At 40.7% G+C, this 25411-nt stretch overlaps 2 protein-coding genes across 4 annotated transcripts in view; one reads left to right on the top strand and one right to left on the bottom strand.

The window, feature by feature from the left end:
- Window positions 1-873: 873 nt before the first annotated feature.
- amd1 (adenosylmethionine decarboxylase 1) lies at window positions 874-11677 on the bottom strand. Its single transcript, XM_046373436.1, has 9 exons — window positions 11349-11677; window positions 6782-6868; window positions 5880-6006; window positions 5655-5757; window positions 5364-5406; window positions 4455-4599; window positions 4255-4347; window positions 3988-4143; window positions 874-3893 (listed from the first exon to the last, which is right to left on the bottom strand). Exons 1-9 carry the CDS (start codon window positions 11459-11461, stop codon window positions 3750-3752), a joined length of 1011 nt encoding a protein of 336 aa, XP_046229392.1. The 5' UTR covers window positions 11462-11677; the 3' UTR covers window positions 874-3749.
- Window positions 11678-12814: 1137 nt separating this feature from the next.
- The window catches only part of cdk19 (cyclin-dependent kinase 19), a 52331-nt gene continuing 39734 nt past the window's right edge, over window positions 12815-25411 (top strand). For 2 of the 3 annotated variants that reach the window (XR_006841571.1, XM_046372420.1), the window contains exons 1-2: window positions 12816-13102; window positions 17415-17490. Coding sequence is in view for 1 of the 3 variants with exons in the window: in XM_046372420.1 (XP_046228376.1) it covers window positions 12975-13102; window positions 17415-17490 (204 nt within the window). In the remaining 2 variants the exon portion in view is untranslated. Of the gene's footprint in view, window positions 13103-17414; window positions 17491-25411 lie in introns of all 3 variants that reach the window. The other variant, XR_006841572.1, reaches the window with a different exon arrangement.

The following is a 25411-nucleotide window of genomic DNA, read 5'->3' as shown; positions in this document are numbered from 1 at the left end:
CACTAGGGGAGCCACAGGCTAAAATAACTACAGGCTTTGAAACGCTGACATGTATCTGAACTTCACTGGATGAATAAACGAATGACATTTTTATTATTGTCCATATATAGACGGTGCCAGAATAAGCGTGCTGCGTAAGCTGCTATTTAGCACTCAATAAATCAATGTAACTGCTAATATCAGCAGTCCATCTTGTCTTCACGGGCTTTTAAAACGTTTTTTTTACAGTTTTATGATCACAACTGTTTCAGTTTCACGTTGCTATACGCCTAACCTATTTCTGGCATCAGTATATCATCATCACATACCTCCCAAAAGCAAACCTGTAAGAATCATAGTAATCACTCAACTCTCTCTCTCTCTATATATATATATATACATACACTGTCAACAAAATTATTCGTCTCGAGACTGAACATTGTAAGACCCTGCATTATCATGTTCAAAAACAGACATCTAACAGGTAGGAATGGGAGATGCTATCCAGTTAGTCTATGGAAAATCCAATACTTTTGAAGCACACCAGGAACTAAAAGTCTGGATGTCTCAGCTTGTGACACTGATTTTGATCATTCTCTAATAACTTTATGGAAGTGCAGTATCCTGATGTGTAGATGGGTTAGGACTTGTATGTGTCCAGACACACAACCGTTTCAGTTTATTACTGAATAAAATATAAAAGTCTCACAGCCTATTAGAGTTAATACTTTTCTCTGTAGTATTTTATAAGCAAGTAGGCTTCACATTTAACCGTTTGGTGAGCTATACTGTCATGCTGCAAGGTCCTTATTGTGAGGTTTATCTGTTGTGTTTTAGATGTTCTGTCCTTAATGTTACTAAACACCAAAAGACATGAAATAAAGAACACAATTACACAGATAAGTATATTTTTTTATTAAGCTTCAAGCTCGTAGCACAGATATATTTAGCACATCTTGACAATCCAAAGAACAGCAAAAGAAAGAATTAGAACAGCAAAGTTTCTCCTTCAGTACATCCTGCAGCTGCACCCTCTCACCTGTGGGGAGGCTTTCACTTTCCCTCCCTCTGCAGTCTTTCAGAAGACTTGCAGAGAAGATAGAGTGAAAAAAAATAAATGATTTAGTCAGCTTTGAAAAGGTCATCCCTTAACATCAGATCACACTACCTCTGAACACTGGTTTGACAACAAAATAAACATTTGGACAAAAAGGGGGGGGGAAAACAAAAAATAAAATAAAATATTGGTCCGCAGCAAAAACACAAAATATTTTTTGTATAAAATTCAACTTCAAAAATGCATTTTGAATTCACTGTATAAAAAAAAAAAAAAAAAAGAAAAAACACACACAAAAAAACCCCAGCAATAATCCACACCAACAAGGCTAAAATGTAATTAATCCAAGTACAATTAGCAAGTCCCTCAATGTGTGAGTTCATAAAAAAAGGACCCATAATAGTCATGGCAGAACTAAGTCATTTGACAGCAAGTTTGAGAGCAGATCATGTAAGGGCAGAGATTGGTCCTCAAGGAAAGAACAAAACCACTCAAACACCAAGACAGACAAACTATTCCAGTGTCAAGTTCACTGCTAATTTTTACATGAACTGCTCCAACTCTGTGCATATATATATATATATATATGCACACTACAAGGCTAAAAGCAGGTTAAGACTCCCACTGGGTCTTCTCTGGGCGAAAATTCAAAGGGCATTCTCTGGCAGGAGAAGCACTGTGAACACCACTGGACTCAACAGGCAGTGGAGAGGTGAGGAAAAATGTTTCATGAGGTAACGAATATCAAGTCTAACCTGCTTTCAGCACTTGTCTGCAACTTTAAGTTAATGACAAGTTGACCCAACTCCAAAAAAGATAGAAGATTCCCCGCCTAACCAAAACACATCAGGATGCGGAGGCTACAACTTTCATCTGGTAGAACAAGAGGGTGGTGAAGCACAGACCTACTGACAAAAAGGAGGAAGAGACGGCGCTACGCTACACTGTTAAGCAACACAGCACTAGTAGTCACATGCACCATAGTGTCACAGGATTTTCCCCCTCGGTGAACAAAGGGCATTGATCCAAACAAAAAAGAAAAAAACTGCAAGGCGAGTCACATTTTCAACCAATTCACTGCAAAAATTGTCTGGGCACAATAAATTTAATAAAATGGCAGTTTATGCAGCGGTTACATGTGGAATGATCCGGGAACACCCTGGCATGCTCAGACTGGTGGGCTTCTATTATGTGCTTACACTTCTCTGTATGGGGCGGAAAGAGAGAGAGAGAGGGGGATATTATGTAGCAAGAAGAAAAATGCTTTGCTGGGCAACTAAGCAAAAAGTGTCTGATTCATTATTTCCCATTCAGAGCGGGCACTGGCCAGGAGGGCTGGCTCTAGTCGTGTCACAGTTTTGGGGCCAGTCTGACTCTGGCAGGGGGAGACCTACTGCAAGCTGGACAATGGCTGCTCGACAGAGGTCATTGTGAGCTGTGTGTGTGTGTGTGTGTGTGTGTGTGTGAGCAAGTGTGAGAAGAGGAGGGTGTGCTCTCCTGGAGTTGTACATTCAGCCTGGTCCAGGCTTTTCTCTAGAGACATGTACATTCGAAAGATGGGAGGGGGCAGACCGCTGCTTTACACGGCCTGCGCTACATTCACTTTCAACATTTTCCATTTAACCAACTGGTGGGTATGTGGAAAATCAGAGTGCTGAATATGACTATGGAGTCTATAGGATGGAAGCTTCCTATATATTATACAATTTCATATATCACATGTAGCTCAAAAAGAAGCTGAGTGCAACAAAGTGTCTTCAATGATTCATATTCATATATTTCTAGGCATACAACTTTAAAAGCCTGTCTATTTGGGGAAACGCGAGGACTATACGATTGTCGAGGTGGAGGAGCACAAATGAATGAACACAGGTGCTAGAGGAGTCAAAGCCCAGCAAAGCAGAAAGCCTTTTGCTTTAGTGCAGTTTGTGGCAACCCAAGAGCACAGAGATAAACAAGCTGCAAATATCCAATAGCTTGACATTAAACAGCAAGTATGGCATTCAAAGGATCTCGGACAGGTATGACAGATCAGAAAAGGCCAAAAGCTTACCATGACTTACACATTCAATCAGACTTGAGACAGAGGTTGGCCTTCTTTTTCCGTACCGTGACTAAACAGGTTTTTAAAGTGCACTCAAAAATACCGATTGTAACATTGGAGGGAATATTAGATGTAGACTGGGTCTGAATTTGAAAATTAAAAAAAAATGAAGGAAAAAAAAAAAGAAAAAAGGGCAGGCTGAGCTCATAAAGAGGCAGACTGATCTGAGCATGTCAGGGCCCTGGCCTAGTGCGGTCGGAAGCCTTGTCTGTGGGGGATGAGGGGGGACACCTGCAGGAAGGGACCGTCGTACTGGGCAGCACAGGTGGATAGCCTCAAACGGAGCGTGTTTAATTCCTCTACATGCACTTCAAGGTCACAGCAAGAGTGAGCTAGAATATCAAAACAGAGAAAAGAGCTTTCATGCAAGAGATCTAAGTCACAGGAACAACAATGCAAACAACTCAAACTGGAGGATAAAGTAGGGCTCGCGACCACGTCAGCACTCTGAGAGTCTGGACAACGACAGCAGCACAAGGGGGGGAGGAGGACAAGGAGTGGGGGAGAAGAGGAAGACGCCAAGCTCTCTACTGAGGGGTGAAGCCGGCCGCAGGTGGGGAGCCAGGAGCAGCCATCTTTCTTTTTACGCCTCTTCTTCATCCTCAACCCTCAGCTCTGCTGGTTCTGCTGGTGGTTCCGGGCGTAGCTTGTGAAGACAAAATTGTAGTCGTTGAACTGAGCCAACTGGCGGTCAAGACGTTTGTAGCCCTCGAGTTTCTGGGCCGAAGAAAAGACACTGCGACATTTGGAGCTCTGCGGAGGCAAACAGCGGGACAAAGAATTTACCCAGTGACAAATGGCATTAAAACTCACACTGAACGAAAGCAAGTTTGCTTTTTAAACACACCTGATTGACAAAAAGCGTGGTCACAAATTTTCCTGGCTTGAACACCTCCACCACCTTTCTGACCAGATCATCGTATGATGTCTGGGAGAGGTTGGTTTCGAAGCTGACGTAGGAGAACTCTGGCTCTGGGGTGATGTGGATGGTCCAGTAAGTTCCCTGGAGAAACAAGCAGAGCCGCATTCACAGGAATGATTAGCATCAGCATTCATTAGACTTGACATAACATAACAAGACATGACAACCGCTCAAACACAAAGACACACTCACGTCAGCCTTCATTCCATTCATTGAGTATCCACAAGGGTTAAACATTGTGGCGTCGATCACAGAACCTGGTATCAGGTCACAAATTCCACTCATCTGCAACAAGAGGAAAAAAGTACGTCAGCATCGATTCACGGTTTCTCCACCCTCCCCGTCTGCTCATGTGTGTTGAGGAATGTTGGCATGCTGATGTATCTACTCACACGAGTGACATCAGTTGCAGAAACACCATCTTTCATGTAGAACTGGTCCATAATGGCCGGATCGAGGTCACTCATCAGAACTTCCAGCGTCTGATCCGCATGCTTGTTCTCCCAGTACTCTGGTAGGTCCAGAGTAAACAGGTACCTGTGGGAGTGAAAGGTTTTTACAGGCTGTTATCAAATCAGGAGAAAGCAGTTTTGAGTTTAACCATGACAAGACTGCAGTGGAGGTTCTGCAAAGGGATGGAATGATTAATCTATTAGTAATCTACTACTGAATTGATTAACAACTATTTTGATAATCGATTAAACAGTTTGAGTAGTTTTTCGTTGTTGTTGCGTTTTTTGGTTTTTTTTTTTTAAAGAAAAATGCCTATTCCACCTACATAAATGTGATTGGTTCTGGTTTCTTAACTCTGTTCAAACAAGACATCTGTGAACATTGTCTTGGGCTTTGGGAAACACTAATCAACATTTTATGGCTGAAACAACTAAACTAATAATCAGGAGAATAACTGACAGATTAATAGGTGGCGTTAACGGTCCTTCTTCAAGCTTTTATACCAGCACAAAAACCCAGCAAGCAGTCTTTGACCTTTTTACCTCCATTTCATGATTATAGCAGACAGCCATTATCTGTGCCATGATGCAAAAATACATAGCCTATGGTGGCTGAAGAACCACCACAGTCGACTCTACAATCAGCTGCCTTTTCATTTATCTAGTTTCTTGTTGGTTCATTTGCCTTTTTATTCAAGACAGAAACAAGAATCCCATCATCACAGCAACTTTCAAGGATGGTGTTAACCTCTGTCACAAAAAAACCCCCCCAAAACATCAACTGATATCAGCAACACTGTGGGCATAACACATAGCTGAAAGCAGCATGGGAAACTGTATGATGCTTACCAGCAGTCAGAGTTCAGACGCCCCATACAGTAGGCAGCACCATCTGGGACAAGCAAAAACAAAGGTTTGTTTTAGTTGGCCTTGTACTTACTGTTCACATGAAAATCTCAAACACGCAACTCGAGCCCAAGGCAACTCTTCAGCCTTCCTCATCACACTTAGATATGATAAAGTAAAAGTCTAAAGCACTGCGTGACAAATGTTGTATAATGCTGCAAACCTCAATTAATCCTTTTAAGGGGGGAAAAAGGGAACGAGGCAGGTGGGGCTAAGTTGCATAATATTACGCACTTGGGAAAATCTGGCTGAGAAAGTCCACTTCCTCCTGGAAGTTTCGATGAGGGAACTCTTGGTGGGTCGGCTTCATGAAGTTCTTGCGGGAGTAGAAGAAATTCTGCAAAATAAAGAAAAATCAGATGACAAACAGCAGCAGGTATCAGGTAAAAACTACAAAACAGCTATTTTGCATTCCACTGTCAGACATCCATTATATATTTTTTTTTTGACATATCTGACCTCAATGGCATTGAAGCCGCAGTACTCCCTAGCGAGTTCCAGCAGAGGCACCAGTGCTTGCAGTAAGAGGGTGGTTCCGCACGTCTTCAAAATGAAACGTCTCTTGGAGACAAACATGCTACTCTCACTGTGGAAGGAAAGAAGTTCAGGAGAAGCATAAATATTCTGGATTGGAATTATATGAATGTGCCACTATAGAATTTATTATGAAAGTGATATTTTAACTGGAAACCGTTTTTCTCCCTCCAAGCATGTACACCACAGCAAGGTCAGGCAAACGGCTTTTATCACCAAAAGTGAAATCACTTCCTGGTTGCCATGACAACTTATAGGTCAAGACTTATTTACAATTGGTACAACTGTATGCATCTTACTGGTTTCAGCTCTTGATAACAGGTCTCCTGCTAACTGTCTCCAGTTTGATACTTAGTCAATCAACCCTTCTGATTTCAGCTTACATCACCCACAGATCAGTGTCTTCTCTGCAACAATAAGCTGATTTTTAAAGCAAAATGTCAAACACTTCCTGGTTCCAGCTCCTTAAAAAAGGTAAGGATTTGCTGCTCTTCTTTGTCATTTATGAAAGTAATTGACATTTTTGGGTTTTGGACTATAGGTTAGACAAAAAAAACAATCTGAAGATGGGCAACTGACTTTTCTTAATTTTCAGTTTATAAACTAAAAGATTAATAAAAGAAAATAATCTGCAGATTAATCAGAGACAAAAATAAACGTTAGCTGTATGTAGCCCTATGTTAATGCATGGGGCCGTTGCTTTGCTCAACAGGGACGGACACTGTGCAGCCAATGGCAAGCGGCTTACAGGTGACCGCTGTCTAATCCTGCCTACCTTCTATCTAATCAGTAGGGAAACACAGCTGAAGCAAAGACCGAGCACTCACCTGAGTATATAAGCTTCCTGCTTGTCAGACTTTGTCACACTTATGATCAAACAATGCACATTCTCCAGAAGTTTGTCCCACTCAAACCTGAAAAAAGGAAAAGAAAAGAAATATTTAGTATATTTTATGGATGGATTCCAATGTGGATGTGAAATTCACTACAAGGGAGGAAGAAAAGCATTCAAACACTGGAGAGCAAGTAGAGTTATTGTGATCACGCTTTAACAGTCAGCCTTCTATAGTTAGAGGTACAGGGAAGGAGGACACAGTTGTACAAAAGGGGAATATCAGAAAACAATCCATGTAAAATGGATGTGGAATACACCTTTCTGCAGTTTGCTTTTCTTGTTTGTAAATGTAAACAATTTTTAAACAATTTCCCCAAAGGAGGATAGAAGAGTGGGTGGCTACTACTACTAAAAATGGTGCAGTCTGAGATCAGCAAAGACATGGTGAAGACTGACAGGGATAGGGTTTGAGCTGTGTGTAGGAAGCGACGGGGTAATGAGGATTCGGGTTCTTCACACAAAGTAAAAATCACAGGCCCGGGCAAACAACACAGACAGCACTCTCCTCAGGGACAGAAAGGCTTCTTCTGCTGCCGTCGCCGCCAACTCCCCCCTCCCACCACCACCGCCACCCAAAGACAGCTGCAGTGCAAATGTAACTGCGTCACGTTCTCATTACAACCTTGGAAAGGCAGTCTGGAGCCTTTCAGGGTGTCCAGTAAGAAGCACAGTGTGGCCTGGGCCAATAGAGAAAGAATGTGAGGAGGGCAGCGCTTAAAAGGGAATTTACTAGCACCCAATGTTGTATAGCCCCCCCCCACCCCGATCCCGAGACAAGACAGGGCTGCATGAACTGACAGCCTTTTCTGGGGACTCTGGGAGACAAATGTGACTCAGTAACTATCCAGTTAGCACTGCCTCTCTGACAGGCAATGACAGCTCTGGTCAGAAAGCAGGTGTGAACAGTAAGTGATTTACTCACAGACCAGTTAAATTACATAAACTTTCCAACCACCTGTTTTACTCATTTGGTGTGCATATTGAAAATCCAAAAGAAAGATGACAAAATAGTTCTCACATGTGGATATGTTGGAAGTCTAGACATAACTCTCCAACATTCACTCTTATAGCAATAAAACTCATCAGTTGTCTGGTCCTTGTTGCATACTAGCCCCTGCCTTGTCCCCATTGCAGACCAACAAAAATGTTGCACATGGTGCAAAAAACATTTACTAAAGTGTGACAAATGCACTAGTGAAATGCTTTCTTTTATCAACATTAATGGAGATAAAAGAGAAAAATCTTGTTACACCATTATGAGCATATTTACATAACAAACAGATAGAAAAGCTTACATTGGCTCCAAAATGTCCTACCACCACTGTACAATACTAGTAGCGGCGCACCCTCTTTGTGGCGAGTGCTCAGATTCAATTTAATCTTCACTGACATAATACAAGAATCATGTCATGCTTGATTTTTGCAGGCTAAAAGCCATAAAGATACCTTTAACCCTTTACATGCACTCTCTTACACTCTCACAGTCGCTATATGGTGAGACTAGAATATTTTGTGTCCTTGAAATTTCTGAACTGGAGTATTGCATGCAGTGTCCCATTCAATATATCTTGTATTTTGTGCTGCCATCAGGATTGTGACACTGAGTATTTTTCCCCCCACATGGCAAACACGTTAACACACTGCAATTAAGACTACATTACAGGCTCAAAACACATGGATTATCTGACAATGAATCGAAGACATGGCACATTTCTACCCTCCGCTTCTGTTTGTAACAGCTGTAAACCATACAGCATCTTGTTTTCCATTTTACAATTAAGCACAAGACTGTGGCAGACTGATAAGATTCAAGATTTTTATATTTGCCATTTGTGCACAAACAAACAATCCAGGCACATAGGAATTCTTGTGAAATACAAAATTGCTTAAGTGTTTGACCTCTGCTGAATTTAAATGTTAGATATTTAAATGTAAATATACACATAAATATATATAAAATCCAAGCTTAAACTCAAGTATGATGAATTCCAAACCGCATCGTTTCTTTGCCTTCATCATGAACAAGGATAAATCCCACTATGACCCCCGCCCCCCCAAACCCAAAATGACATCAGAGCTGTTGCAACATGCTGGCTTCAGAGCTTCATACCAGAGCAACAACGCGGGTCAGGTCCCGTTTCAGTGTGAAAAGTACACCAGAGGCTATTTCTGGCCACTTGGCGGGATCAGATCTTCCTCAAAGAAAGCGTGGTCTCCAGGAAAGAATCAGATTAGAGTGCCTAATACTAACGGAAGAGTTTTCATCCATGCCCAAGAAACATGCATGATTTTCTAAAATGACACAGATTCCTGGAATTTCTGCTCTCGATAGCAAATTGAAAAAGAGTGGAGATCAAAACAGAGAGAGTAACATAAAATAAAAACAAACCGACAGCTAAAAATCACAAGATGGCATTACTAGCCTATTACTGCTGAACCAGGAGAACAGTGAGGGCCACATTTCAAATCATGTAGATGCAATAATATTAATGCGGCCTTTGGGAATGGCTGCTCAAGCGTCACTTAAAGCAAACGGTGAACCTGCCATCAATTCTGTCCTGAGGAAGGACAGTGGAGGGAATGTGAGCGAGCTCCACTTTTGTGAATCAGATGCCCTTGTGGACTTATTTGGACATTGGCTGACGTCCAGCGACACTGATCCACTGACGGTGTCCCTCTGAGCTGTTAATCTGCCCTCTGGCTGTAAATTAATGCCAGTACCCATTCACCCAACCGGCCACACACACACACACACTTCTCTTGAACTGACCTCTGCACAGGGCAGATTTAGCCTTGAACCTTGCCACAGACCTTTCACTTAGTAATACTGAAGAGGAAATGAAAGTTAAAAGAAAAGGCCAAACTAGAGGCAATACAGATTGATAAGAGGATGATTTCTAGCCTGTTATTGAAAACCATACTCTGAACACCACACGTCGCTCTACTCTCACACTGAAGAAACACCACCAAGTCCTGACAAACATCCTTAGCAGGCATTTTATTCCACACCAAGGACCAACACAGCTCAACTGAAATTATTTTTCTCCATCCATTAACAACTCACTTTGATCTACTTGGCACAAGGTCAGCCTTTTTTTAAACCATTCACATCAGTTTCTCTGAGAAACGTATGATCCAGACCCTTTCCTTTGAATGCAGCCAAAGCCCTCCAAGCAAAGCAGTAGGCACACCCTCTAACCAATCAGAGCAACTGGGAGGAGTGTGTCTACATGGCTGGAAACGTGACCGGAACACAGGCTACATGCAATTTTCAGTCCAACCTCCAGCGTATCTTGTGGCTACCATGCTGTGTGTGACTGTCAGAGGAGTTAACTAAACTAAATGAATAACTAAATAAATAGAGTACCGACCCAAAAATCATGGGATCCCATCCACAAAACACTGTAGTACATTTTGACTGGTACAACTTGAGATCCCGTGCTCCTCCTGCCAGAAAGGCATTCTCTCTTATTGCAAAACAAATCGCTCCTGGAAGACCTGAAACCCACATTTGACTGTAGTTTGTAAATGTGTATATTATATGTATGTGTATGTGTATGTGTGTGTGTGTGCGTGTGTGTGTGTGTGTCTGTCCGTGCTGGTGGCCAGAGTCGAGCCTACACGCGGTGACAACGGGCGACCGCATGCTTGACACCTTCACTAAGGCCCCTTCGTTGCTGAGTGACGCAGGACAAATTAGCCATAAACAAACAACGCTATTTTATTAGAAAAGGGTTTGACGACAGGAAAAATGGCTTTGCATACTTTATTTTAGCACTGTGATGTAACGCTAACTTAATCAAACGCTGTCCCGACACCAATGCGGGGGCACTAAAACGCGTGCGCGCACATAAGGGGGAAAAGAAAAAAAAAAAGAATCAAGCCCGCCTCATGCTGCCACCATAGTGAGTAGACACATAACTCTTAAGAAAGAAGAGACTCATTCAAACGATACTTTGAAAAGACCTTTAGAACCGTACAACGAGTAAGAGATCAACAGCAGACAGACGAATATTAGAAGAATTTCTCCCATGAACCAGCTGGAGTAGTTAGCTAATAAATGGGTTGCCAACTTGCTGCCAAGAAGGCTTTTAAACATGAGCTATACACTGATGTATCGCTCACCGTAACAAGTGAGGAATCAAAGCAACATACCAAAAAATTTAAACACATTTTACTTCGGTGTAGAATGAATGACTCAGCTTGGAAGTGCCATCGTTTAAGGGGGAGGTGGCCATTTTTGAGTGACGGTGTTAGCTAGCTTACTGGCAGGGGGCTCTGGTGTCACAATTTGGTTCCCTGCCTAGCTAGCGAGTTTAGAATTAAATAATTGTTAAGACGAAATTGCCTCTGAGAAGCAATATTTATACAACTATTTATATGGCATGAATGGACTGAGGAAATGAAGCCAAGCATGGGGCCGGCGTTTCAGTGAACATTTACTGTTCACATATACTGCCGAGAACTGCAGAGACCGGAGATATTCATATGGCACAAACCTTGGGATGGTACGGAGGTCCCCGGTTCCTTTGGTCTCATCCTGCCGGGAGAACCACACCTCCAACAGCTTTTCAGTCCCCTCGAAGAAATGTGCACCGTTATCTTCCATCATGAGACAACAGACACCCAACAAAATATTAAGCGTGAGTTGTAACGTTTACGGCTTAATAAATCCTTCCTCGATCAGTTTATAATTTATTGAGGTACAGTCCTTTAAGCAATCCAGGTGTTGATTTTCTTGAGTTACCGTCTTCCCTTTTACAGAGAATACCGTTAGCGAGTGCTAGCTAATATCGCCGGCCATACTGTGTAGAGCGCTGAATGAAGATGGTGTTGTGGATTTATATGCTCCCTGCACATACGTCAGTCTAGCGTTTAGCCAATCTGATCGTAGAGTCCTGGTTTGTGATAAGCGGTTGGTTTGGGGACCTATCAATCACCAAAACAGGGGTTTCCTCACGTGACGTTACTTTTCACAACCTAAACGTACGGTGCCATGGCTGAGTACAAAATGTTAAAAAAGTAGCTCATATTAAAATTTTAGGGATTATATGACAGAAAATTGTATTTATTTAAGTTGCTAATTGAAAATATAGGGTTATTTTTTTTCAATTTATCGTATTATTATTATATTTTAAAACTCTATTTTTATATTATATTTTATTTTTATTTACAAACTAAGTGCTTCTCTGATACGTTATGTTTCTGTTCATGTGGATTACGTGTCTGGAATTATTATTATTATCATTATTATTACTATTGTCTTAAAAAAAACTTTACATAGAGTAAAAACTTTTGCTTTTAAATAAGCCCGTTGTAGGTGAAAAGAATATAAAATGTGATTCTAACAGCACAAGTCTGTGGGCTATGTAACTCTATTTAGCGAAGAAATTAAAAAAACAAAAAAACAAACAAACACACAAAAAAACAACAATATGGCAAACAACTGTGCCATTCTGCTTTCTTTGAAAAAAAGAGAAAACATTAATAAAAATCTGAGAATCATTATAATGATTAAATGAAGGTGCCAAGAATAAGATAATATTTTGTTTTAATTTTACGCGTTATCTGACAATAAGACAACGTTATTTTCAGAGAAACCTTCATCTGTATTTGCATAAATCAGACCTAATATATCTGCTGTGTTAACTTGATAATTACTGGTATACGTATGTGCTATGAAATTAACGACATTATCAGTTCAGATTCATAAAAATAATCATAAAAATATACATCCTCTCATGTATAAAGACAATGAAGTATTTGCTGTAAAGGAGCAGCTCTGCCCGTACACTATGAAATTCAAACCGCCGATGCCTGTATTTTTGAGGAGAGTTCATCAGCACGCAAAGTTCAACAAACCGCAGCGAGAAACGCGGGTTGTAGTTTCCTACATCTCCACTTGCTAGTCGGCGAACCGCGGCGACTGCTCAAAAGAACTACGTTACCCAGCGAGCCCTGCTCGCCAATTAGAAACGTCAACGAGCCAGTGAACATTAAGCGGAGCAGACCAAAATCCCAAACAAGGAAATGGTGGGGGAATAAAACGACCAGATTATTTAATTAATGCATGTAATAATTAATATTTTATTTTATTGTAAATTAAGACGTATTTATGGGTTAAAATGGATTACGACTTCAAAACAAAGCTGGCGGCCGAGAGAGAGAGAGTAGAAGATCTGTTCGAATATGAAGGTTGCAAAGTGGGTCGAGGCACCTACGGGCACGTTTATAAAGCTAAGCGCAAAGACGGGTAAGATAACCGTGAACGTTATTGTTTATACTCATATTAAACTGACAACGTGATGCATTTTGTGAACACACACTTCAGTTGTGTGTTGAACGGACGTTAGATTTGAACCTCCCCGAAGCGATAACCCGTGTCTCTTATGTTTTTGTTTTCATGTAACGCACTCACTCACTCACCAACGGTCCCCCTCTCCTCCTCCCTTTCCTCCTCCCCTCCACCTCCCCTCCACTCCCCCGGCCCCCCCAAAAACAACACAGTGAACAAGGGGTGCTATTTCTTTTTTGACGAGTGTCGTCTTTACGTTGGCTATCAAGACAGCTTGCTTGTAATGTACTTTAACGTCGTGGAGGGCATTGGTATGGTCACTCAACACGATAGTGACATTTCAGCGTGTTTCCACGACCAAGCTGTTCGCGCTCCCCCATTTTTTAACGTTGTGCACTGCCAAACTTTTTTTAGGCGTATAGTTGAATGTAATTTGTTGTGGCTTGTTACGTGTTACGGTAAAGTATTGTCAGTGCAATGCATGTGTGAATGCAGTGTATATAACTGCATTCACACATGCAAAGGGGAGATGGACATTATGCTTTCATTTCACATCCTGGCAAATTCCCTGCTGACAGTGAAGTGAGAAGAGCTGTTTTACTTTATTCTTTTCATTATGTAAATCTTAGGGTTTCTTCCTGCTGTTAAAGTAAGAAACCTGAAGTAGTGATCCCACATTCTAGATTGGTGCCTATAATGGCCTTACAGGAATCGTGCACAGGCCTGATGTGGCCAGTCCACATGAAAGCCTTTCTTTGCCGCTGTCGTTATAAAGCTGTGATAATGCAGTGCATCACCGTTGATGTGAAATTGCAGTAATATTGTTTTATGAGTCTTCTAGAACATTATCATAAAAATTTGCAATGTTGCAGGGATCTGGTATGTTACTGAAGGGGTTATGTGTAGCTATTGCCACTTGTTACATAGAGTGTTGTGTTAAGTTAACATTGAAAAGAAGAAGGAGCACTGGTATTGGATCAGTATTGGCCAAAAGCCTTATTTTGAAGTTTTTGTATCCAGGAGAGAAAAAAATTGCAACTAGCTATGTTTATAGCAGTTTTACAACAAGTACAATAGCTTTATGTCAGATAAACCTTTCCTCCATTCATCATTGACTCATTGAGTTGTAAAGCTGAGTCAAGACTGCAGCCAGTGTCTTATCGTATTCACCTCTACTGCACTGGATAATGGAGACACGATGTGAGGTCAAAAGGTGAACACAGGCAGGTCATGGGCCCTGGTTCCTGCAGTAGTTATAGCCGAAGGCTTATTTAATGCTGGTTAAGTAGGAAGGTAGTAACATCCTAAGGGCATTGCAGGTTGGTTACAGTGTATGTGTATGTATTTTTAAATAGCACAGACAAATTAAGGAAGGAGTACAGTAAAATGGTTATAATATTCAGTCAAGCACAGATAGTTGTGCTTTTGGGGGATAATCTTGTCAATTTTGTCTTCTTTTTTTACTTCAGCTCTTCACTGTTTAACACAGGTGATATAAAAACTCTTGGTTCTTTTAAATTTTTCCCAAGACCTTCATTCTGCCTGTACATTCAGTTATACTTTCTAAAGAAAAAAATGAAGTAGCTAATAGCCAAAATGTCTCTTTGTGGATAAGAAAATATACACCTATCAGTGAAATCTTGAGAGCCTGTGTTCAGGCTGTATTCTCCCAGGCTGTAGGCAAGACTCTGGGGACAGAGGGCATCACATATTGCCTGTGAACTTAACCTGTAAGGCTTATTTAAGTGAAAACCTTCTCTCTCTCCAGTGCATGTAAATCTTGTTCTGATTTCTTTACTGAACAATCAACTATATCACATGTTTTTTTCTTAGCTGGCTTCACATCTAAGGCTTTAGAGATATGAAACTTTATCAGGATTATCTGGACTGGCAGGAAAAGTGGGCTCTTAACAGGGTGTGAAGATTTATTGTCTGTTTGTTTTAAAGAAGTAGATGCATGGAGTGTTTCTATGTGCAAACAAACCTGAATTGTGCCCAAATTGGAGCCATGCAAACCTAAACCGGTGAGGCATGCTTAATATGTGTGCTGTGGTGTTCTCCTTTTATGGGGCAGGACAGTGAAAAAACTGTGACATCCTGGTATAAAGACGCTGTTTTTTTCTTTTTGCAAGTGTTGAAAATACAGTAAATATGGTCCAAATGCATCCCATACAAGTGGTGCAATAAATGTTCTGTTCATTAATAGGAGAAGATACGAGTACTTGTGCTCAACACATCAAAGTTCAAACATTTGGACATATATTATTATTTCTAAATCATTTTTGTGAAAATCGTGCAGCATTCACACTGCAGAATAAATGACTGACGTGAACAACAATAATCCATTTTATTTCTTTTATATTTTATCGTTGAACGTGTGCCAATTTGGGTCTATTACCGGTCCACTATGAAAACATTACACAAAATGTTAGGCCTTCTAGAGCTGTACAGTTCCAAAGTAAACATTGTTCAGACATTTGCAGTGCTGCTGGTCTGTGGTGGTTTTTTTAAAGCATAGGTTTATGGTTCTACCACTGCATGGTACACAACGGGAACAAGTCACCAATGCATCCGCAGACCACAGCCATCCAAACTAATGTAATTGCAGAGGCCTGTGCTGGCACGGCTGGCACACACCAATGAGGTATGCAGTGGCTCCGACCAACTAAGCTGACGGTTGCTTCACTGGTGGTTTTTATTGTTGTTGTTGTTGTGTGTGTGCGGTCCACCATCAGTTATAGATTTTCCGATGTGTCCCTCACTGTTGGATCTACTAGCAGATCTCCAGCATGTTGAGTCAACATCAGAGGCAGTGGGTGAGAGTTTAGCTATGTTAATGAGGGGTTTCAGGCTGAAAATGCAAAGCAGAACTTTACATGAGCATATGGTAAGAGTTTAATCAGATGCACATTGACATGAAAATGGTCCATTCGTTTTGTGTCTCTCTTTGCGATGTTCCTGTGAGTACAAGATAAGCAATCTGAAGATGTCTCCTGATGGATATATTTCAGCATTTTCTGACTTTGTAAAGACTAAAAAGCTAATTGATTAGTGGGGGAATTAATTGGCAGGTTAAATTCAAATGCAACTCATTTTTTGAAATTGTCTACATGTCATGGCCTTAAGGGAGCAGACACTGACCTGATGCAAAGCTCTTTCATTTCACCTCAAACTGAAAAATAACATTTCAGAGCAGCAGGAGGATTGTACGGAGGAGATGTCCATTACCTGGAATAAACGAGTCATATCTGATGTTATGACTCTCAATGAAGAAAAGGCAAAAAGCTAAAAACCGCAAGCACATGTCTGTCTCTAGTTGCCATTTCTTTGATTTTCTTGCTATGTTTTCCACTGTTTTTGCCAAGTTGTAGATAAACATTTTTTTGTCACATTTATTTTGTTGAATTCATACGGGGAAATTTAGTTGACAGACCAAAAGACTGAGAAATATTGGGAGCTGTTTTGGACATATGTGCAGCTCAATTAGTATTAGAGATGTGTGCCTGAGAGCTTCAGTTAATCCATGACTATCTCCAATGCAAATGAGGCCGAAGTGGGCACCACAAGGACCTGTTTGATCTGTGCAGGCTGCCCACTCAATGAAGTTGTAATTATTGGATGCTGTCCTCAGTTTGTGTTTAGATGTTAATCATTCCTCATTGCACTGTTTTAATTAGAATATGCTTCCTTTTAGCTCCCGTTTTCTCCACACCTTTCTGCTCAGGCTGTATTTTATACGCTGTTTAACTTAGTAATCAGTGTTAGTCTGGTGTTCAAGCTTCGTCTGGCAATCTCACATTTCACTTCTTAACCGATTTCATGCACAAATGTGATTCACAAGGGCAAATAACTATCCCGCAAATGAAAGTTAAAAACCAAGAGCTGCAGCTAAGCTGCTGTGTAGCCTGAATTCTGAGCATCTGCCTTTCCATCGAGGGTGATATTCGTGCAGGGCAGTGCTCCAGGCCCAGTGGGAGAGACAGCAACAGAGCACTTTCGTAGGGAATGGATGGCTCTTTACTGCCAAAGACTATCTCTAGTGGCAGGGATTCCTTTGTGACAGTCGAACCCTTACGGGCTTTTTCGTGCCCTCCGCTGTCCTTCTCCGCTTCCCAAAGCACCTGCTGCTTTAATAATCAAAACCCCAAAGACCGAAGGAGGACTCAGTGTTCTTGATGTTGATGCCGAAAAGGCAGCTGATTAAGAAAATCTGTGTCATCTATTAATGTTGGTCCCATTTTCTTTTCTTTTTTTTTTTTTATCTCAACAGGAAAGATGAGAAGGAGTATGCACTGAAACAAATAGAAGGCACTGGAATATCGATGTCTGCCTGCAGGGAAATCGCTGTAAGTTACAGCTTTTTATTATTATTATCATGTTTGTTTGTGACCCCTTCGATCAGTGTTTAAAGAAGTTCTACAGCAGAAAGCAGCAAAAAGTGAACCGTTCCTTTTGACTACCTGCTGAAAGTGTACACAGGTTATGCATTACTTAGCACTATATGAAGAAATATGAAAAGCTCTGCTCTCCGTTTCCAATCTGCACATGGTGGATCAGGATACTCTGTGCTAAACTTGAATACAACATCAATAAACAAAGAGACTGGCACAGTTTTACACTTAAATATTCTCTAAATATGGCACTCTAAAGACCATGTTTGTAATGTGCAGATGCTGCATTTAGAATAAACGCATACATGCAAGGAGACCACAGAATGACTACTTATGATTTTTTCTTAAATGCATATGAACATCTGTGTGTTATGATATAAGCTGACATATGAGTAAACACAGTAAACAAAGAATGTTTGTTAGGCCTCAAGGATACAAACAATGTACTTTGAGTAATACTGAATGTAAACTTTGTTAGTTTACACAAGACTCCAGAGGCACTTTTGCCGTCTTGGACTATTAAAGTCAGAAAGTAGAATTCTCTCACTAATAAACCACAAAATAGATAAGAAAATATAGTATGGCAAAAAGCCCTTTTTACACACAGATCGCACAATACTGCAGCAATGAAGATCCTTCCTAAGGTTGGCTTTTCATTTTGTTTGTTTTTTTGACGCTGAACAGAACAACAAGGGCATAGCTCCACCCCAGACTCCCAGTAACAAAAGGGATGTGACATGATAGCACCACTGAGTCGCCGTCAAGTTTGACGTAAAGCATATGCGTATTAACAATAAAGATGGAATAAAACGATAAGAAAACGATCATCTACTGTCTTTGTTATGTGCTGCTCGATCCTGTCCTCTACTCAGAGAGGAAGGACTTGACCCCATTGTTTGCAGACAATTTGCAGACATTTTTGTTAACTGTATTTGTTCTTTGAGTTAGCTGCTAACTGCTGCTAGCAGCATTCCCACAGGAAAAAAACCTGTCTACTTTGGGGGATGCAAACGGGAAGTATTAAGTTGCCATGGATTCTGTGAGTTAGATGTCAACTTTGATACTGCAGAAAACTGATGATTCTCGGGTGTGTTGAGGGATTATAGGGGAGAATCTCTTTTGCAGATTTCTTAGCAGATGTATAGATGTTTATTCTCTATGAACAAAGGACATAATGAGATTATTGAGAAACGCAAGTGACACTGAATCTAAAAACACGTGCATCATGTTTGTGTGTTTGGATTGGACGTTATGTCTCTATATCTTTTGCCTGACAACACTATCAAAATATGCACTAGGTTTGTGGTGTGATTCTGACCCCTTCTAGCGGTAAAATAGTTACAATAGATAAAGCAGAGGTGTTGTCACATAAGAATCTTGTGACAAGATACAAGGCTTAAGGCCAGTGTACTGAAAACCAAAGCGGGTGAGTCTTTTTTTTTACAGTCTGTCCAGAAAATGAAGCAGCTTGGAGAGGAATAGCTGCAGAAAGAGTTATCAGAAAGCAGGTGAGAGTACAGAGATGCCTTTGTACAGTACATGAATTTATTCATAGTGCATACTGCACTATAGGCCTCAATACTATTATTAATATTAATTTAAGCAAATTTTAAATTAAATAATATTAATTTAAATATGTTTTTCAGCATTGACAGCTATGCTATTATACCACTGAGTATTCATTCGAGTATTCAATAGGTTGTTGCTTTTATGCCCTGACAACTGTCGTTTACACTTTAAATCTTTAAAAAGACGGGCTGCATGCTGCTTTGCTGCAGAGCCCGTCAGTCAGGTTTGCAGTTTCGGCCTTAGCTCCATCAAGACCTGCAACTCCTGGAGGAACTCTGACACAAATCCACTGGATTACTTCTCCATCTGACACAGACTTCAAAGATGAGTTGTGTCATCTTTGAATTGCTCTTGGTGTTTTTTTGTTGTTTTTTTAGGCATGCGCCAAACCAAGCGGATAGAGAAAATACTGGGAGAATCACCTACCCTGCCTTTTCAGTTTCATTGCAGTCATTGCAGTCCATTTAGAATTGAAATCCTGACACTCCATCTCAGTCCACTTTACAGAAAACAGCACAATGGCCGACTAGCACTTGTGTTCAGTGTCTGTGTGAAAGGAGCTAACTCTCCATACCAGCAGGGGCGGTAATCTGTATTTGGCAGTCTCAAAGGGAAACCATACAACCCAGATTTACTGATATACAAACAAGCGTTTTCCTTTCTTCACTTACTTTACTCCACATCATCAGGTGGCTGTGAAAATATTTGTGTATTGGAACGACTGATGAAAAATGAGTTGTTAGCTTGATTTCCTCACTTTCGTTTCACTTTTTAGAAACTACCTTTTGAAGTTTTGTTCATAATTATGCTAAACTGCCACTTGACTGGTGTGCAGAGGCAATTCATTTGCTACATCTCCGATTTCTGCTTCTGGTTTAAGAGTAGAGGAAAGCCAGCATAAAGCTATACTTTCTGAAGAGCTGTATTGTTACCCAACCAATCACACAGCTTTCTGAGTGAAATATTTTCACAAACCTGTCATTACGCAATCCAAATATATTTTTATGTTCTTCTTCAGACTGACTGCCAGCTCTAAAACAAACAAATGTCTATTGGATGTCTATGTGCCTTCAGGCTTTATTTTATGCAGGAATTTTTTATTAAATCAACTTCTAAAGATTTGGAAAAGTGTCCATCTAAATAAGGCATTGGTGGAAACGCAGGACCCTCATCTGGTTTTCAATTAGTTCGTGTTTTGGGGTTGTGTGGTGACTTAATTAGCTTTACAACAGGAAGTGTAATGCAGAGGCTAGTCTAATTCTACAGCTTCTTGGCAAACACTCTTGCAAATATTCTGCAGTGCTCTCATTACTGGTGCTGTATGCAAACACTTTTATATTGAAATGTCAAAGTGCAGTGTAGTTTGCCTGATACTTGATTTCTGAAGATGGGCCCTACTCATCCACTGACCCACTTAGATAACTGCGATAACTTTTGTTTGACACATGTCACTTTAATGGGGTGAATGGGTTATGACCAGTCGCATGCAGCCTTCTGGGTAGCTTAGATCCCAGCCTCACAACCCATCACAGCATCACAACCCTTGCTATGCGCTTTTCTTTTTCCAAAAAGAAAATTATGGCAGACAATCCCAATAATGCAGCAGCTGAGGTGTACACTGTTAAATGTAAAAACTGGGTTTCAAGTCACATGAATATCTAATGATACAAATGATTTATAGAAAAAAAAGCAACAATTGCGATTGCCAAGGTGGCTAACCAACAGGACCGGCGCTTTAAGACCCAGGTTTAACCCCAGACACACCAAACCGCCATCACAGAACTAGCGACGACAAAGGCAGACTCTTGCATCAGCTCACGTTGCCTGTATCTGGGTCAGAATATTGCACGGCTACAGCTGTACATGCAGCTAGCATGTACATGCATTGTTTCCCCGTCATGCAGGCACAGGTAACAGGTTGAACGATAAAAAACAAACACTGAAAACGCTGAATTTGTATCTCTGATCTCCTGAGTCTCCGTTGGCATACCCCATTGTCTGTCTAGGCTACAGAGCTATAGTTTAGCATTGCAGCACTTCTGCAAAAAAGCAGGAATCAAAGCTAGCATTAAAATAGGCCACCTACATCCTCAGAAGTCCTTAGCTAGAGCCAAGACTGCTGAGAAGATATTAGATTACCTTCATCTGAAAACAAGGAAAATGTTTTCACATGTTGTAGTGTTAAAACACAATCTTATGTTTTTAACTGTAATATTGGTTGAAATTGCCCTGTGTTTGCACTTGAGATGAAGTTGTTTAGTTCCTTCATTACCTCCTGTGTTATTTCCTCGGACTGTCTGTCAGTATGCATCTCAGCGGGAGTCAGATGGCCTGCCTGCTCACCAGTCTTTCTCTCTGGTCTTTGTAGCAGCTTTGTATTCCAACCAGGTCAAAGGTAAATGAGTCATGCTCTTATAGACTCATGCATTGTCTTCTTTGATGCTTAGTCATCACCCGACAGACAGGTGATGAGTCAGACCTGTGGCCAAAGAATCTCACATATATTTTTGTGTGCATTTAATAACTGCAGGTGCTGTTATAGATTCAGCTGTGACTGTCATTCACCTAAGAAATGGGTTGGCAATATGACAGAGCTCTCTCAGTGTTGTTTTATTCCACGAGCGAAGAAGCTTCTCTGCTTTTTTTTGCTTGTTGATCACCTCGATTATCTGCTTTTTCTTTTAAGATCTGAAAGAACAGTCACTCCTTTCTAAAGCCTCTGAGGATGGCAAAGCGGGCAAACTATTTTTGATAAATGCGCTGGAGGGATAATGAAAATAAGATGTGTTTTGTCATTGTTTGAGCAGCATTCTTTTCCAGCATAATCAAATCAGACCGTGACAGTGTCTCCTAAGGCGAGCAGACAGAAGCATTGCTGTGGTGCATGTCCTTTTGCTGTTCCTGAAACAGTGAATTCTAACAAATAATTATTACTTCTGGTATCTGCTACTGCCAATACAGTAATGGACAGAAAAATCGAGTGTCAGAGTCACATTAGCTAACATTAGAGCTTGTTCCAGCAGAGCTCTGCCAGACCAGCATAGCATCAGAAAAGGTGAACAATAACGGTATAGTTGATATTATATTCTAGAAGAGTTTTTGTTATATACTTTAACTTAAGAACAGCAAGTAATCATTCAAATGCACTGACAAATAATAAAATAAACCCCAACAGTAATGTTAGTTGATCTGTTGTTTTATTTTTAATGGAACTTTTTTCAGTGCCAGATATTTATTTCAATGCTAATAAAACTTTTTCAAATGCAATGTTCATGTTTTGTTTTCATTGGCAAATTTCATGTTTGCAAAATTTGCTGTTACTGTTCTAGGCAATTAGGGCGGCACGGTGGTGCAGTGGTTAGCACTGTCGTCTCATAGCAAGAGGGTTCCAGGTTCGAATCCCGGTCTGGGCCCTTCTATGTGGAGTTTGCATGTTCTCTCTGTGCCTGCGTGGGTTTTCTCCGAGTACTCTGACTTCCTCCCACAATACCAAAAACATGCACATTAGGTTAATTGGCTACTCTAAATTGCCCCTAGGTGTGAGTGTGAGAGTGTGTGGTTGTTTGTCTTTGTGTGTTGGCCCTGCGATTGACTGGCGACCAGTCCAGGGTGAACCCCGCCTCTCGCCCGTAGTCAGCTGGGATAGGCTCCAGCTCCCCCGCGACCCTGACGGATAAGCGGTATAGAAAATGGATGGATGTTCTAGACCCTTATAGAATTTTACCATGCCTTCGTTAACACTGGTGACATTGAAAGCCAACCGCTGCCTTCAGTGGTAGCTTTGTGCTTCATGTTTAAATGAATGCAGTACGAAACTGCTTTTAATGTGGATAATGTTAATGTTAAGCTAATACTAAGTACTTCTAATACTAATACTAAGGTCGAGATCAATGTAAGCATTGATCCAGTGGATTGAATCAGTGCAGCCTCTTTATAGATCTATGAGGCTGATGGCTTATTAGACTCCCTGGAGTGGACAGGATTGTGAGGTAAAAAGTAGATATATTGCCTCAGTAATCCACCAGGAGTGTGCTCTTACATGTTTTGACCAATGCAGCGTGTTGCCCTGAGTGCCCTGATTTGACACAAGAACTTTGTCAGCACAGCAAACTCAATTAAATGAATGAGCTGTATTTATTAGGAAGTGCTAATATAAGCCTGGACATTGCCGTAATTTTACAGTTTTATTGCTTAGGCTGAGAAAAAGAGTCCGTCTGAAGTTATTGTTTTATTTATTTCCAGGTGTGCATCAGACACCACACTTTTTTTGCTTTTAACATAACAGAATGCTGACTGTGTCACAGCAGTAAAGTGCCTCTAGAAGTTTAGTTAGGACAGGTTTTTGTTGACAAAAGAAAGCTTCAGTCAGAGCTTCAGAACATGTCATATCATTATATGAAAACTCTGTGAGGGACGTTAGAGATGTGACTAATGATTATTTTTGTTGTTGATTAATCTGCCAGTTATTTTCATGATTAATACATTAATCGTTTACTTTATAAAATGAAAAAAATATGTAAAAATAATTGAAATAAATAAATCAGTCAAATTGCTTCTTCTGTCCAAGCAACAGTCCAGAACTCAAAAGACAAAGAAAAGCAGTGAATCGTTACATTTCAGAAGCTGCAGCCATCTTTGACATTTCTGCTCGAAAAATGACTGAAATGATTGATCATCAAAATATTTCGTGATTCATTTTCTTTCAATCGATAGATCGATGAATCAGCTTATCTTTGCAGCTCCATGTACCTGGATTCCTCACGCATATGGAACAAAAGAATGCGTGTCGGAGCTTGTCCTTCCCACCATTATGTCTCAGCAGAGCAAGTCTCACCTCACTTGTCTTCTGAACGCTACAACCACGAGAAATTGGTTGTGCTTCAGAATTCTTCTATTCTTGTACGGCAGAACAAAGAAGTCTTTGTGCCTCCCAAACCGCCACTTCACTTTGCTTAGCGGACTGTGCAGTTCAGGAACTGGCATGACACATTCAGTCGAGTTGAGGCGGGAAGGGTGGAGAGAGATTGGTTTGGCTGCTATGTCCTTTTGGTTTAACAGCATAAACTGGCCAGGGTCTTTAATGATTTCTTTTTTTTGACTTGTCCATGTTGATGTGTCCCTTTTGAAAATGGAGAAATATAATGCATGAGTAATAAAGCAAATCAGTGCAGGTCAACTGTATAGACAAGTTTTGTTGCTCTAGCTGATTTAATCAAAAATTTTACTATCCGGTCAAGCAAAACAATCCCTTTTAAATTGCATTAAAGTGCATTAAGTGCAGTGTGATGCAAACTGAGTAAGGACAGCGTCAGATAAAATGGAAAAACTAGTTAAGTGATGACATGACAGAAGCTATTCGCGGTTCATTTTCATCTTTCATCTTTTTCATCATTTGAATAAAGGCACCAAATCTGTTTGTCATCACCACATAATCAGTGTCTCCACTGCTTCTGAGATGAGTGAATAGTGTACTTTCTGTTTCTATTTTGGGTGTCTGGCAGAAAGTTTAAAAAAAAAAAACAAATCTACTCAGATGAGGATCAAAACAGGTTTAACTTCAGATCTCAGAAATACAGGAAGTCAGTATCTGAAGTAGGCAGTAAACAAGGCAGGCTGAGCCAAAGTACACCAAGGAAATATAAAGTACAAGACCGATCCAGCTCATGATATTTCACTTTTTGCCCTTCATGGCGGCACCTCATCAGGATGTTAGCAGGGCCTTGAATATGGTTTTTCTACTGAGTACACCACCCCACTTCTTTTCTGGACCAGCCTCGGTGCATTCTCTCAGTGAGGTCAACATTGTCAGCAGGTTGCCTAACACGGTCCGCTGAAGTTTCACAGCCGTTAAACCCCTGTGACAGAAGCAGTTTGTGTTTAGATAATGCTTGGGCAGCTCTCTGGGTCAATCCTCTGCGAGCCGGTTGTGGAAAGTGAGCTGACTTGTGTAGGTTGAGTTCAGCAGGGTGTGGTTTGTAGCGGGAGGGTAGGGAGCGCGGGTCGAGTGACAGGCAGGAACTGTTTTGGACTTGGAAAATGAACTACAGGTTGTCAGCTGTCGTGTTTAGTTTCAATGACTCAAGCAAAATTTTGGAAAGAAAATAAAATTGACAGTATCTGCATTGTAATTTGACGTTAGATATTTATAACAGTTTGGTTATTGTTATATCGTGAGTGTTGTCTTTCCCTGGTTTTAAAGGCTGCGATATAGTAAAGTAATATCACTTTCTACACTTTGCAGACTGCTCTAGCTATAGAGCTAATATTTGCCTTCACTCACTTAGTCATCATTTCCACATCACTGATG

Source organism: Scatophagus argus, chromosome 19 (assembly GCF_020382885.2).
Source record: "Scatophagus argus isolate fScaArg1 chromosome 19, fScaArg1.pri, whole genome shotgun sequence".
NCBI lineage: Eukaryota > Metazoa > Chordata > Actinopteri > Scatophagidae > Scatophagus > Scatophagus argus.
This window is presented reverse-complemented; position numbering and strand designations above follow the sequence as displayed.